This window comes from Ananas comosus, linkage group 6, assembly GCF_001540865.1.
Source record: "Ananas comosus cultivar F153 linkage group 6, ASM154086v1, whole genome shotgun sequence".
In the NCBI taxonomy this organism is placed as follows: Eukaryota; Viridiplantae; Streptophyta; class Magnoliopsida; order Poales; family Bromeliaceae; genus Ananas; species Ananas comosus.
Window position 1 is genome coordinate 2383867 of NC_033626.1, and position 15922 is coordinate 2399788.

The 15922-nt window shown below is 34.8% G+C and overlaps 1 protein-coding gene across 1 annotated transcript; it reads left to right on the forward strand.

Moving 5' to 3' along the window:
- On the forward strand, positions 915-14939 carry LOC109711619 (protein At-4/1). Its single transcript, XM_020234758.1, is given in 10 exon segments — positions 915-1022; positions 10164-10292; positions 10390-10480; positions 10678-10733; positions 11344-11421; positions 11506-11579; positions 11663-11796; positions 11892-11963; positions 13559-13582; positions 14531-14939. Coding segments are annotated over 10 exon segments (885 nt in total). The 5' UTR covers positions 915-953; the 3' UTR covers positions 14689-14939.

Genomic DNA, 15922 nt, shown 5'->3' on the forward strand with positions numbered 1-15922 from the left:
GGTTTGGGTTCGGATAATATTTCGGATATCCATACCTATTGACATCCATATTTCCTATTCCTCTTTTCAATATATAAAATATACGTAAGAAATACGGTGAATCATTCACCGTATTTAGACACGGTGAATGGTTCACCGTGTTTTACTTAACACATTGACCCTGGCCCCGTCCGCGTGGCGCTGACGTGGCGCCTGCGTGGCAGGCATAGGGTCATTTTTACAAATTAAATTTTAAGAGGGTTATTTTTAAAATAAAAATTTGCCAGGAGGCTCTATGCAAAAAAAGCCCTTATATCAATTTAGCATCGAATAAAAATTAAATCATTTGAGTTTGAATTTGAATAAAATTTTGAGTATCCCAATTCGTTGATATCCCAAACTGGATCTATTGTTAATTAGCTCCACTATAAAAACAAGCATCGCTCGAGTTCAAATGTTTTTTTTTTTTTGGAAAAACTTTAAAAAAACCCCTGTGGTTTCACACTTTTTCATTTTAGTAGTCTATGGTTTAAACTGTATCAAGTTAGTACCCTGTGGTTTCTCCTTTTATCACCTTAGTACCCTATGGTTTAAAATGTATCAAGTTAGTACCCTGTGGTTTTGCACTTTATCACTTTTGTACCGTGTGGTTTCACACTTTATCCCTTTAGTATCCTATAGTTTAAAAAACCACAAGATACTAACTTGATACAAAATTAAAACCACAGGATACTAAAGTGATAAAGTGCAAAACCATAAGGTACTACTTGATACACTTTAAACCACATGGTACTAAAGTTATAAAGTGAGAAACCACAGAGTATTAATTTGATATATTTTAAACCATAGGATATTAAAGTGAAAAAAATTAAAACCAGAGGGGGTTTTTTAAACTTTTCCCTTTTTTTTTTTTTTTTTTTTTTTTTTCTATTTTGAAGCTTCAACGGCTAGCGAGTAGCGCATACGAAGGAGAGATGGGGGCGATAACGATGAGCGATGAGGCGATGGAGTCTCTGCTTCGATCCTTTGATCAAATCTCACAAGTTAGTGCTACTTCTCAGATTTATTATTATTACGATAGAATTTTAGGGTTGTGTTTTTTCCCCCCTTTTTTTTTTCTCTTTTTTATTTTTGTGGGGATCTACTTGTAGTTTTCACCGTAACAATGAAGATATCAGAGATTGAGGAGGGTTTTTTTTTTTTTTTTTTTTTTTTTTTTTTTTTTTGTAGATCTATTTTATTGTGATAGAGTTTTTGGGTTATTTTATTTTATTTTTCTCGCTCGTTTTTACTTTTCGTGGGGATCTACGTATAGGTTTGCACCTCTAACAATCAAAATATTAGAGATTGAGGAGATGTTAATTTTTCTCGATAATTTTTCTCAGAAATTATGAGTTGGAAACTTTGTAGTTCATGGAGCCAAAATATTAGTGAAAATACAGTGAAGGAAGATGAAGATTAATTTTAGGGGCAAATGTTGTATATTTTATTTAATATTTGGAATGAAAAATTTGTTATTAACTAATCAAGCCACTTGAGTTGGTAGCATATTCTTATTAATAGACCGCTAATAATTCCCATCGAGTATGATAATGATAATACCTCTTACCCGATGACAATCTAGTATTTCTACTATCTAGTAATTTACAATGATTTCGCTACTTTAGTAATACCTTTTACAACAATTCAACTTGAGGTGTATATCAATGGTTTGAATATTTTCAATAGAAAATATGGAGGATTACCGAAATCTTATAAATCTTGAACCAAACGGCCCCATAAGGTATCTATTCTTCTTTTTAAAGCCTTTGTTTAGTTTTTTTTTTTTGAAATTTGGTAAAAATGTATAAAACTTATCTGAACTATAGACCATTTTGATTCGACAACCCAACTTTTCAAAATTTTAATTAGTACACAATCTGTCGATTTGTTTAACTTGAGCGATTTGATAGTTTTTTGGATACAAAATTTAACCTAATTGCTTGCTTTAATAAATTTATATTTACGCAAGTTGTATAAAATATACTAATTAAATCCGTAAAGATAAACGACGCCTTCATATTTTAAAGTTAAAAATTCACTAATTGGCTCAAATCAAATAAATTCATAGGTCAAATAATAAAATCAAAATTTTTAAAGGTTAGGTAGTCAAATCCAAATTGGTGATAGTTGAGGTAAGTTTTATATAGTTTCACCTTGAAATTTTAATCCGTAAAGGTAAGCATGTAAAAATTTTTATTTGTAAAAATAGATCTAAACTAGCCATGTTTCCATCATGTCAGTGGAGTCTAAAAAAGAATAGTGACCACCTTCTATGTTGTAATACATAAAAAACTTAATAAGTATTGCACCATCGGATGAGGTGAACCGTTTGCCGTATTTAGAATGCATCTGATGGTTTGCTGCATTCTTCAGCTCTCAAAACTAACTGCTTAGATGGTGCATAGGTGGCAGGGTATAAGTCTATTTTTGTGAGTAAAATTAGACAAGTCTATTTTTGTAAATATAAATCCCAACAAGGCTAATTTGAAAAAAAAAAGTACTTATTTTTTATTTGTTACAATGATTTCTCTTGTTTTTGTAGTTTGATGAGATTTTGTTAAAACCTAGGTTATCTTGGATGAAATTTTTGAGAAATTACAGTATTAGAGTCAGATAGTTGTTATTAGCCTAGGCGCCACAAACACGGGACACACTACGGCTAGAACACGGTGACTTGGCAGGTTCAAAGAAATTAGGATAGGAATAAGGCAGGGATACGACTAATAAAATATAATATTTTTAATATAACGATGTATATTTATTATGTATAAAACAATATTAATTTAGCAAAAATATTGCTATATTTTTCATACTAATGAAAGTTTTTTTTTTTTTTTTTTTTTTTTGAGAGATAGGTAGGTTTGGCCACTTATGTATTTGCACCCTTTCGTGGAAGTTTTGGAGAGCATTGGGTGTATTTGCGGGTAGGTTTCTCTGAGAGAAATGCATTTTTCAAGATTTCACTTTTCGTTATAATGAAACCTTTACTTCGCCTGCTTTACTTTGTCCTTTTCCTTTTTATTATTTGGGGTTTCGTGCTCGACAAACTAGGGTTTTTATTTATCATTACAAATCACCATTTGGATCATTTAATAGGTTAATTCTTCGTCTAACTCCTTTCTTGTCTGCGCATATAGCATGATACACTTTATTTCAAGCGTGCAAGTGAGGAGTGTTAACACTACTCTTACGTTGTTTACTGTCATCCATTTTTTAAATAACATGAAAGAACGAACATTTGGCCGTATTTCTTTTTAATAAACCAAAAGACTGTTGTCTTTGTTGGAAACTTTATTGATCGTCCTTCATGCACTGCCAACAAAATACGCACGAAAGTATAAAAATATCAAATGGTAAAAAAAATAAATGCAGACTAAATAGACTCAGATTTAGTTGGTTCGGCAATTACTTACGTCCACAAGGAGAGCGAGAGAGACATATTCTACTATATAAAGAAATAAAAGTACAACTTACTCTTTATGTTTTCTCCAAATCAAAAACTAAGAGCTTTATGGTGAAACCCACTTTTCTCTTGTTCCAATAAAAAACTCCAAAGAAAAACTTGGAAAGAGATTTTCGTAAATCCTTAATTAGAAAAGACCAATTAGAGAAGAATAGAATCTCTGGCCAAAATTCTTTATGCTGTTGCTGTGAAAGATCCAAATTGGCAAACTGCTTAGACAACTGGTCAAGAATCTCTGCTTCGCTGCCGACTCCGAGCTTGATGCCGCATGCAAGCTCTTCATACACCTTTTCTTTGTCTTGCCGTACACGCCTCAAGATGGGGCCAATCCTCACCCTAATTTGGCCACTCGGCGACGTATGCTAATTAATTAGCCATGCACACAGCTTAAACCTCAACGCGCACGCATATATATAGGTTTAGAGTCCTCGAAACCGCACCAAGTCAAACTTGACTTGTAATAAGACTCAGCTTGGAAACCGAGTCCTGTTGTAACATGTTACGAGAATTTCAACCAATAGGAATCAACTTTGACTTTTGTAATAGATTCCTATAAACTTGATGCATTGTCCCCTTTTGTGAACCAAGATGTTTTATGGACTAATTAAATAACAATGATCATAAAACCTTTAATTTAATCACAAAAGAAGGCACATCTTAGCATTCTCCACCTTTACTTTTTTTGTGCGTTTCTACTCTCTCTCTTCTTATCAACTCCTTTCCCTAAGGCTTCCAGTCACTATCAATTCTGACTTTCTGAGAATGTTACTACAGTATTTCTAACTAACTTGCCAATTAGCTTCTACAGATTTTCTTTTTTTTTCTCGTTTCATAACGACCATGACACTTCTTTTCATGTTAATAACTCCACCTGAAATGCTACAAGAACAACCAGTAGAGTCAAAAGTACCTAGCAATATAAGATTCAACTTAAGACTTGAAATTTGTCTCATATCCGTTAACTTCTCACCATACCATTAATCATCTTTATTTTTAGTGATTACCCATCATAACACTACCATCTTCACAAGACTTGTAAGTATCAAATAAAGACCTGTCTAGAGACGTGATAAAGATAATTCGAATCTAATATTTAATCACTGAAAATTTCTAAATTTGTTGTAACAGTCAAAAACGTCGTGACCAAAATTGCTGACTACTCTCGTCATATCTAGAGAGGAATTTTATTTTTGCAGTAATGTCTTTTTCTTCTTGCATTTTTTTCTTTACGTAGTCCTCTTCTTGCAGAAATAACACTTCATATTTTTCATTGACTTAGAATGAAATTTTTTCTTTATCCACATCACGTTTTCTAGATCTTCCCCTTCCTCCACCTGTATCATTCACGACCTAACTTGTGCTTTTTTCCTCGAAACTCTAATGCAACCTGATATCTTGCAATAAAAGGTCAACATAATATCTTTTATCTTCAGAATTTGCTTCTCATACACTATAGTTGTCACCAGGTGATTGTAGAACGGCAAAATTGACGTGAGGAAACTCAGTGCCTTATCATCCTCGTCAATCTTGACATTATGCTGAGCAAATATGCAATCTATAACATACTATGAATTCTCATGGAATTCAAGCTCTCCCCGTATTTTAGGAAAAAAGTGGGACATGTCTCTTCTCTAAATATTAGGAATAAGTTTTTTAGTGGGGCCCACTTTCCCTCTCTCTCTTTAATTAAGGGGGTTCATTTAATTAAAACTTTTGGGTTCCTTTTCTCCTCCCAGACGCCCCTCCGTCTCCTCCCTCTCAATCTGCGTTTTAGAAAAAAAGTGGGACCCGCCTCTCCTCTAAATATTAGGAATAATTTTTTTAGTGGGCCCACTTTCCCTCTCTCTCTTTAATTGGGAGAGGCCCATTTAATTAAAATTTTTGGGTTCCTTCTCTCCTCCCATATGCCCCTCCGTCTCCTCCCTCTCAATCCTGCGTTTTAGGAAAAAAGTGGGACCCGTCTCTCCTCTAAATATTAGGAATAATTTTTTTAGTGGGACCCACTTTCTTTCTCTCTTTAATTAGGAGGGGCACATTTAATTAAAATTTTTGGGTTCCTTCCCTCCTCCTAAACACCTCTCCGTCTCCTCCCTCTCAAATTTTTTGAGTCCATTCCATACGCCCCTTCCACTCCTCTCTCTCAAACTCTCTTTTTTTTTTTTTCCCACCCGCCCCTCCGCCTTCTCTTCTCTGTCTCATCCTTCTCGATCCAGAAATAACGCATAGCGTGTAACGACCCAGTCCACTAGCAACAATAACTCGTTGGGCCCAACAACCGGCCCAAAATGCTTAAGCCCAGTTATTATTACTAGTGTCTAAGTCTCTTATAAACCCAATGACAACCCCAACTCGTTGGGCCCAACCACCGGCCCAAAATGCTTAAGCCCAGTTATTATTACTAGTGTCTAAGTCTCTTATAAACCCAATGATAATCCCTTTCCCATTCAATGTGGGACTATTGGGGTGTCACAGACTCCCCCCGTTAAGGCCCTGACGTCCTCGTCAGTCCAATCACACACAGAGCCCAAGATCACCAGGCGATGTGAGACTCGTCTCGCTAGCCCGTCATCCAGACCCTGGCTCAGTCGAGACTCGCCACACATGTCCAGCTGGTGAACCGGCTCTGATACCAAATGTAACGACCCAGCCCACTAGCAACAATAACTCGTTGGGCCCAACAACCGGCCCAAAATACTTAAGCCTAATTATTATTACTAGTGTCTAAGTCTCTTATAAACCCAATGACAATCCCTTTCCCATCTGATGTGGGACTATTGGGGTGTCACATAGCGTTCAGTGGTGGTGGTAGTAGCGGGTTAGAGAACGAGGTGGCGATGGAAGTGAGCAGCAGCGGCGTGCAGTTCGACTACCGCAGATATCAAAGAAGAGCTTACGGTCTCCGTGGCGGGGATGTGGTTCCTTCTCAATGGTATAGTACCTTCTTCTTCTTCTTTTTTTTGTCTTAGTGTTGCTTGATTTTATGCCGTGAGTAATTTATTTAGTATTAATATTTTATTTTTTAAGAGAGTTTTTTCTGAACTATTTTGGATTCAATTCGTACCCTTTTTTACCTTTGTTTTTTGCCTTTTTCTTGTTTTCTGTTAGATTTAATTTTGTAGAGTAAATTATATGGATAAGTCCCTACATTATTTGGAAATTACAACAAATGTGCCATTACCAACAAGATCAACTGCCTTCTGATAAGGTTTTAGAAACTTCATCGAAATCTAAAAATTCAATAATGTATCCAAAATTTTGAAAAAATAATTATCAAAACGTAGTTATATATTGATGTTTCTTCTTTATATTTTTATTTGTTTATTTAATTCGCAAATTTTAATATGATAATTTCGTCTTTGTTTCTTTATGTAATTTACAAATTTTTGGTATGATAATTTCTATCCGCCGCATCACGCGGGTCTCTACACTAGTAATTTTATTAAGGGTGTTCAAATATTCTGTTATTGTCATACCTTTTTTCATGTAAACCCATATAGCTTTTGCTTTAGGTACAACACATTCAAGAGGCTTTTTGTCAAGTACAGTTTCTTTATTTTGTTGTACATGCCGACAGTAGTTTCTTCGTCCATTACGTTGTACTCACCGCGTCTACCAAGCACAATATTATTGTATTCATAGCCCGCAGATTAATATCCTCTCGATTTTTGTTGCTTATCGATGATGTCTTATTCAATATTCCATTAACGCTTTTATGAAGGCCCTATTGAATCAGAATGGCTTTCACTCTTTTTTGCAGGAGACCGAACTTTCCTTTTCCGTTAAATTTCTCAACCTCGAACTTGAAAGATGAGACCTTGAACATCTTTGCTGTAGCGTGAACATTAGGCTCTAATACCACTTGTTAGAAATTTGATGGATCGTCCGTCATGTGGTACCAATATAGATGCACGAAAATAGAGTAAACTAAATGGTAAAAGAAATAAATAAAGAAAGAAGAGACCGAGATTTACGTAGTTCGACAATTGCCAATGTCCATGGAAAAATCGAGCTCTATGTGAAGAAAAAAAAGTAGACTTACACCTGATATCTTCTTTAAACTAAAAACTAAGAGCTTTATGATGAAACCCACTCTTCTCTTATTTCAATAAAAAATTCCAAAGAAATAACTAGAAAGAGCTTTTTGCAAAACCTTAATTAGCGAAGACCGATTAGAGAAGAATAGAATCTTTGCCCAAAGTCCTTTATTTTGTTGTTTCGAAAGATATGGTTGAGAATCCCTGCTCCGCTGCCAACTTCAAACTTGGTGCTGCATGCGATCTATCCGTACACTTTTTCTCCGTCCCGTTATATAGGCCTCGAGACCGAGCCAATCCTCACCTTAATTTTGCCATTTCGGCGACGTATGCTAATTGAATTAGCCCCGCGCATAGTTAAGCCTCAATGCATGCACAATATATATATATATATATATATATATATATATATAATATATATATATATATATATATATATATATATATATAATATATATATATATATATATATATATAGATTGAGATAGAATACTTCTAAAAGCATCAAGAGAAGGTGGCTTGTGAGTTTTTAACCCTTGGATAGAGAAATGTAGGGTTGGGATGATGGTGGTAGGTGGTGGTAGGTGGAATAGTGTCTGATACAAGGACTATTAGTAATCAAGGAGTAGATCCAAGGGCTAAAAACTTAATAGCACCAAAGGGGTGATACTTGTAAAAATATTCTAACTCAATTTTATATATATATATATATAGGTTTAGAGCCGTGGGACCTGCACCAAGTCAAACTTGACCTGTAATAAATTGCACCAAGTCAAACTTGACCTGTAATAAATGGCTTGGAAACCAAGTCATGTCCAATAGGAATCAACTTTAACTTTTTTTTGTAGATTCCTATAAACCCGATGCGATGCATGCTCCCCTTTTGTGAACCAAGACACTTTTTGAACTAAGTAAATAATAATTTTCATCCAATCTTTAATTTAATCACGAAAGACGGCTCATCTTAAGAGTCTTATTAAAACAAAAAGATGTATTTCCATAAAACGTAAAGTTGGAGATTTCAAACTAGTCAAGGATTTTGAATGAATTTTTTAGTGAGAGTTAACAAGAATTGAAAAAACTAATTTTATGGTGTGGAAAATTATTTAACAATGCCTTCTAGAATTCTTAAATCTATGGATGTACTGAAGAATATCATGATAGTATAATTAAAGAAAGAAGAGTTTCGAAAAATAAAAAAGACAAAAAAAGAGAAAGAAAAAGTTAAGGAATGTTTATCATGCATTACTTAGCGGTTTATGCAATATTGTCTATGTAGCATTGTCTATTGTAAGTTCCAAGAGTGAAGACAACAAAAGCTTGGAGGACTTAAAAAAGGCTAGAGGACAAGTCTTTCAGGAAGAACTTGTACTCTGAGTGGCACCAACGAAGGTAATATCATAAAATTCATATTGCGAAGCCAAACTTTGAGGCACTGCATGAAGCTGGTGTATAAAGACTTTGTAGACCCGCCATGACCTAGTCAGAAGCTAGGAAGATATGAGGTAATGAACTGATATTTTGTGCCTTCAGATTCAACCAGTGAATTGAGCTCAAATTTTTAGCTTATTCAAGGAAGAATGATTGTGTGGAAATGCCTCTGATTTCTGTGACTGGCTACTTGATTTGAGTTCTCATGGAATGAAGATCTCATGGTTACAATATATCAACACAGTCTCCACCCTAATATTATAGCAGGGTTGGTATTGAGTCACCTGTTTGTTTGGTACCCACCAACTTGAGGAGAACGAGAATGCACAACAATCATGTCAATCTACAGAACCGTACTGAACTCTTGAAACCCTATCTAACCATAAATTTGTTAGATTAGACTTGAGCTTAGTGATCTGCTGTGAGCATGCGTCTTCCTGCAAAGCCTCAAGCACCAAAGTCACAAATGGCAGAAAAATGCAAAAAGAGTACAACATCTAGCCATTCTTCTATGGAGATCTCCTTCAATACATTAACTGCAGTCACTTCACTATTATTAAGAGAGTCTGGATGTTGGAGATAACATATCTTCCTTCCTCTTTGCTTCCACCACATTTTATTCAATCTGAATCCTGATCTCTTGCCTCTAGCTTGCATCAGATAACTATTATTATCACTCTCTGCAAATTCACCAAACTTCTCCTATCATTATAATTTCATCGCAAACTAAAGGCTTAACAACCTTAAAGAAACCCAGTGAAATAGATTCTTACATCAAGTAAAAAATATTTCTTTTATGTATAACTGCATGCTTTTAATTGTTCATTTTTATTGAAAGAGATTGGTATGAATCATGGCATGCTTCGTTTGCTCTAGTAAACAAGAAGTAATGTGCTTAGTTGTTTACAATGTTTTTGAAAATTGTGCTCTTGACAACAAAATAGAGGCAGAGAATCTGTCTGAAGAGAAACAACAGACAGGAGGGTTGTAGTAGGAAATTTAAAGAAATGTAAGATGATTTGCATGAATTTGATGATGCATATATTAGTTCTAGATGTGTGAATAATATACTTAAATTTATTTATTCTTCACTAGCGTAATGCTTAAATGGTTTTTCTCAAATTCTGTTCTTCTAGTAGCGTAAAGCAAGAAAAAACTGTATTTACCCCATACTCCTTGGCTTGTATTACTTTTGGCTACTTGATTTTGTTCAGGGATACAAAGATGCACTTGCAGAAATCTAGTCACTAAGATTGAGCTACAGTTCGGAAAATAGGAGATGTGAAGTTCTTGAAACCACATATAATGGTCTTAAAATAGGTCAGCAATTGTACAGATTCGGTTAAAATGTCTGTATATTCTTTACTTCCCTACCTTGTAGAAAATTCAAGGCTTTTCTGGAACTAGGGTATAAATTTTTTGCACTTGTTCCTTTCTTAGCACAAAGCGGATGGTCCTTGCAGTTTTTACTTTGTACCCAAAATTTTGTCCAAACACAATCTTGGAGGGTTCATGATAGAACTAAAAATTGGCAATTATCTATGCTTCAATATTCATAAGACAGGCTTGTCAATTTTCAGAAAGTCTATAGATGATCTTACTCTGGCAGATTGTCTCACCCTTCACTTCTTTTGAAACAGTCTGCTTAAAATAATTGCTTCTATCTTCTCTTTTAGGGCTAAGAAGGGGATTTTTTTTTTTTTTTTTTTTTTTTCTATTCCAATGCAGACAATGAGCGCTTGCGAAAGTTGTATGCTGAAACCTTGTTAAAATTTGCTAACCAGGTAATATTTCTTTCTTCAAATTACAAATGATTGAAAGATTATCAACTTTTCTCCATTGCAAGACCACTTTTGGTTGTTTAGACGAAAAAAATTAAAGCTAATTGTTATTTTACCCTCTGTTACTATTAGCTTCCTGGATTCTTTTAGTGATCGAAATCCATTATGACGACCAATTTGCACTTCAGATCAACATTTGCAATGGAACATCAGTTAATCTTATTTACATTTCTCTTCAGAGACTACAGCTAGATAAAAGGACAATTTTGCTAAGTAGCATAAAGGATGCTGGTAAATTTCATAGACTAATTGTACGTATCATATCAAAAACTGTTACTAGAAGTGCACTTCGAAGTTTACTTAGATTAGTGAATTCATGAACTACGATGTTAGTATGTTATAGATTTCATAAACTAGATTTAGTACTTACATAAGTGAGTGAATGATTAAGGTATTCAGTCTATTTTTAAGCCAGGGAAAGAATAATGTGTCAATTCTATTGCTTCATTATGCCTGCACTCCTATGATGCAATTTTATGCCTCTATTTTGAATCATGGTTAGAGGGTTTCTTTTTATTGTTAACTACCAATCTAGTCTGCTTCCTTTGTACAGATGAAATGTCACATAGAATCTCAAAGTTTAAAAGGTGAACTTGAAAAGGCAAACTGCAGATTGCTCAATTTGGAAGAAGTAACTTTCTTCCTCACTTCCTATAGTTTAACTTAACCTAAAAATTCAAGGATGCCAAGGTGACTGTGTGCTTACATTATACAGGAGCATAAGAGGACTATAGCAATTCTTAAGCAAGAGAATGAATAGAAGATCCATGATATAGCAAACCAGCTCAGGTAATTTTTCTTTTGTTCTAGTGAGCTTGATCATTTTTGCTTGTCGAGTAGCTTGTTTTGAGTTTGATGTTCTTCAAAATCAGCTGCTCTCTTCTTCAACGAGAAGCAGATGAAGCTACAATAAAGCAACTCCAGCTTGATTTAGCTGCTCGTGAAAGTCATATTAGCACCCTAAGTGAGAAGCTAGGCCAGGTTACTGCTGATGTGGATACGAAATGTAAGGGTTTTGCTTCCTAGTTGGGAAAATGATATATTTTTTCTGAACCTTTTTATGATATTATCACAGTAATAGAACAACATTCTTTTTCTTAGACCATCAAGAGATACAGGATTTGAAGGACTGGATTGTGGTGGAACAGGAAGAAAAAAATGAGTTGCACAATATTCAAGAGAACTAGGCTTTAAGTGCCTATCGACATTGGCCGTGCCTGACGTGCTGCTCCGTGCCAACAAGATGCCGGCACAATACGATCTCCGTAGTAATGACATGGCTCAAAGCCCTATTTTCAACCTCAATAAAGTGCAAAAGATTACATAAAGATATATATTAAGAAATTAGAATATATTTATGTCAAGGAAAATAAATAATTTATGCCATTATGTGTTGGCGCACATATTTTTTTTCTGACTGGCATGCACCGGGACGGCATGGCATGCACCGTTCTTAGTGGTAAACCTACATATTCAGTGGGATCAATTGACTAAAAAAAATAACACATCTTCAAAAGTAGGGCCCATCTTATATTTTACCCTACTTTATTTGACTAATTGACCTCACTTTGTTTTAACAAGTGAGTAAAGTCCAATTCTTTGCTCTCATGTGGCACCAACTATATAGTTTGCAATGTCATAAACTTAGATCCAAATAAAAAAGAAAAATGCACCATTAAATTATAAAGAAAATATTTTACAATTCTTTTAAAATAATAGTCGGTTGATTGAAAAAAAAAACCCTAATCTTTCAAAAAATTGGTTGAGACAAAGAAGTATATTGTATATCTATAAATTTATTTGCTTATGAAGTTACCATTGATTCTATTAGTTGCCACAGTCTATGGAGGAAAAAAAAAATGCATTTAACACTATCACTATTAATGCCATCATGTATCGTTTCTCAAATATGAAAACACGTTGGGCACAATCTATAACTATACACTGAAGTCCTTCCGAGCAGCTAAGGATGCCACGATAGCCATTAAGATGTGAGCGAGTCAGATGATGCTACATGTCCAATAGAAACTTTGGATGCGCTCAGTGCACCTTAGACCGATCATAAAAAAAAATACATAAAAGATAAATTTTCATTTGTTTTCGGCCACAACCTAAGTGGAAGATCGTTAGGGTAGTTCAATATAATTATGCAATCCAATCGGCTTGCATTAGATAGGATGTGTATTGGATATTTAGATTGAAAGCTATTTTTGTTTTCACCATCATTTGCAAAATAAATAGTTAACTAGTAGTTGCTTTCCTGTCATAGAAGACTTTATACGAGTACTTCAAGATCTGATTCAGTCATAGCATCTTCTCTGCTAATCTGTTCTTCATGTGGTGGACTGCTTCATTACTAGGCCATCATTCTTGGAGAGTTTTCTCCTCTCTTTAATTTCCTTTAAATTGCTTTGATGTTTTAATCCTATCAAAGGCTGTTGCATTCTTTCTCAACATGTCAATAATTCTTCATTTGAGTATATCAACCCATTGATGCAGGCCTTTTGCTGTCTTTTTTGTGTCATGGCATTAGATTAAGATTTTCTGAAATTTTGCTCTTGGATTTTACTAAATAAGACCGCCAAGAATAAACACTCCATTAGTTTGTTAGAAACAAGCTGCCGCTTTAGTTGTGTATTCTTATTATCGGTCACGTGTTTTTTAATTCTTTCTCAGTTTTTGTTGCGTTATATTCAAATGATACTCTTTGTAAAGTGCGTGTTTGCTTAATCACCATATTTTTATGTGAGAAGATGGTTATGTAGTATAGAACCAAACAACTGTTAATGAAAGTATGAAATTTTGAGTATTTACGGATTATGTTTGAATAGTTGTAGGGCAATATGCTTGTGACAGTGTGGATTCATATAAGAGTTCATGATTTCGATCCAGAAAATTGATGTTTTATGTGGCATCTCAATCCCTCGTAGAAAGTGCATACTATAAATTTTCAATTAGTTTAGCGATGTCTTTGTAACGACCCAGTCCACTAGCAACAATAACTCGTTGGGCTCAATCACTGACCCAAAATGCTTAAGCCCAGTTATTATTACTAGTGTCTAAATCTCCATTCCTATCAAATGTGGGATTATTGGGGTGTGACAGACTCCCCCCATTAAGGCCCTGACGTCCTCGTTAGTCCAATCACACACACAGCCAAAGATCACCAGGCGATGTGAGACTTGTCTCACTAGCTTTGTCATTAAGACAGACCTTGACATAACCGGTTACCTTGTCATACAGACTTCGCATAGCCTATCACCTTGCCTTTCAAACACTGGCTCAGCCGAGACTCGCCACACATTTCCGGCTGGTGATTGGCTCTGATACCAAATATAACGACTCAGCCCATTAGCAACAATAACTCGTTGGGCCCAACCACTGGCCCAAAATGTTTAAGCCCAGTTATTATTACTAGTGTCTAAGTCTCCATTCCTATTCGATGTGGGATTATTGGGGTGTGACAGTCTTAGTCATGCATTAAGTGGAACTGATCATTCCATAATAAACAAAACAAATTACTTGTCTCAGCCTACTTTTTCTCCAGACCTTTGAAATCACTTCGATTCCGGTATGGAAATGCTTTTACATTAATTTTGGCATTATAGATGGGATAAGAACTTACATCAAAGTTTTTGTAATGTGATCGTTTTTTGGGTACAGTTTGAATTATCCTCAGCTTGGTTCCTTGTGATTGACTTGCCCTAATTTTACTGCAAATGTCTCTTTTTTTTTTGCAGTGAAACTCATGAAAATTAGGCAGGCAGAGCAACTGAAAGATTCTGTTTCTATTCATCATGTCGAGACACTGAAGCAGAAGATCATGAAACTTCGGAAAGGGAATGAGTCTTTGAAGAGGCGGCTACTTGCCTCTGAATTCAGTGGTGTAGGAAACTGATCCTGGCTCATCAAATTCTCTGGCGAAATATTTCATTAGTCCTGATCTTAAACTGTGCAGAGATTCTATATGTGAATATGTAACTTGAATGTGGATATTTTTCATTGAGAGAGAGAGTGCGAGGTGATGAATCATTTGCATCTTTAGCTTCTAACTAAGAAAATATTGCAACTGATAGAAATTTCTGTGTTATTTGATACTTCATGGACATAAATAGAAAATCCTAGATTTCAAGGTTAATTGTAATGAAATTCTTGTACTTGCATGGCTTGTAGTTTTTGTTCGTTCATTTTCCTTGGTGAAACACACATAGAAAATATGCTATCATAGTATAACATCAATTGTAACACACAAACTTTATATCTATTTAATTTGGTTTTACAGTAGTATTTTATATAGTCATGCTGATGTTACTGGTTCAACCAGTTGTTGACTTACTGGTGGAACCAGTGAACCCTTAACCCAATAATATTTTTGGATCACTATTTAATCCGATTTTTAAAATATTATTGCTAGGTTTACGATCCCATCTAAAGACTATCCCTTTTTTTTTTTACGAAAACCCAAAAAGAATTATTGATTAGATTAGGAGTTGTAAAGATTACAACTCTGGATTGTAGTCTTGTAGACTTAGTATTTCTTTACAAATAAAAGTTAAAGATCAAAGTAAAAATAGGTAAGAGTTAGTGAGCAATGAGCAATTAATATTTTCTTGACTGACAGCTACTTGGTCGTAGGGTTGGTAATTCAACTCGCTGTTCACGAGCCAGCTCGTGTTCGGCTCAAAATGAGCTCAAAATTGACTTGATCGTATAGTAAATGAGTCGAACGCAAATTAAATTTTCCAACTCATTTAATAAAGAGTCGAACACGAGCTAGGATCAACTCACTTTTGTTGGGCTTAGCAACATCCCGATAACATTTATTTTATATTAATATATATATATATATATAATATTTATATAATATTTAAATATATAATAATTATTTTTGTATATAAATATATAATACAGATTATTATTTTTAAATTTTTTAGCCCAACTTAAAAACAAAGCCGCCTCTCTCTCTCTCTCTCTCTCTCNATAAAGGTATTTTGGTCAGGCGGACGAAAAAGCGGACCGAACCTGCAAAAACGAAAAATGTGGCCCGGTTTTGCAAAAGCCTGAAATAAGTAGATTTTTTATGCAAATTGGCCATTATTATTCTACGCCCGATCGAAGACCCCCCGGCAGCA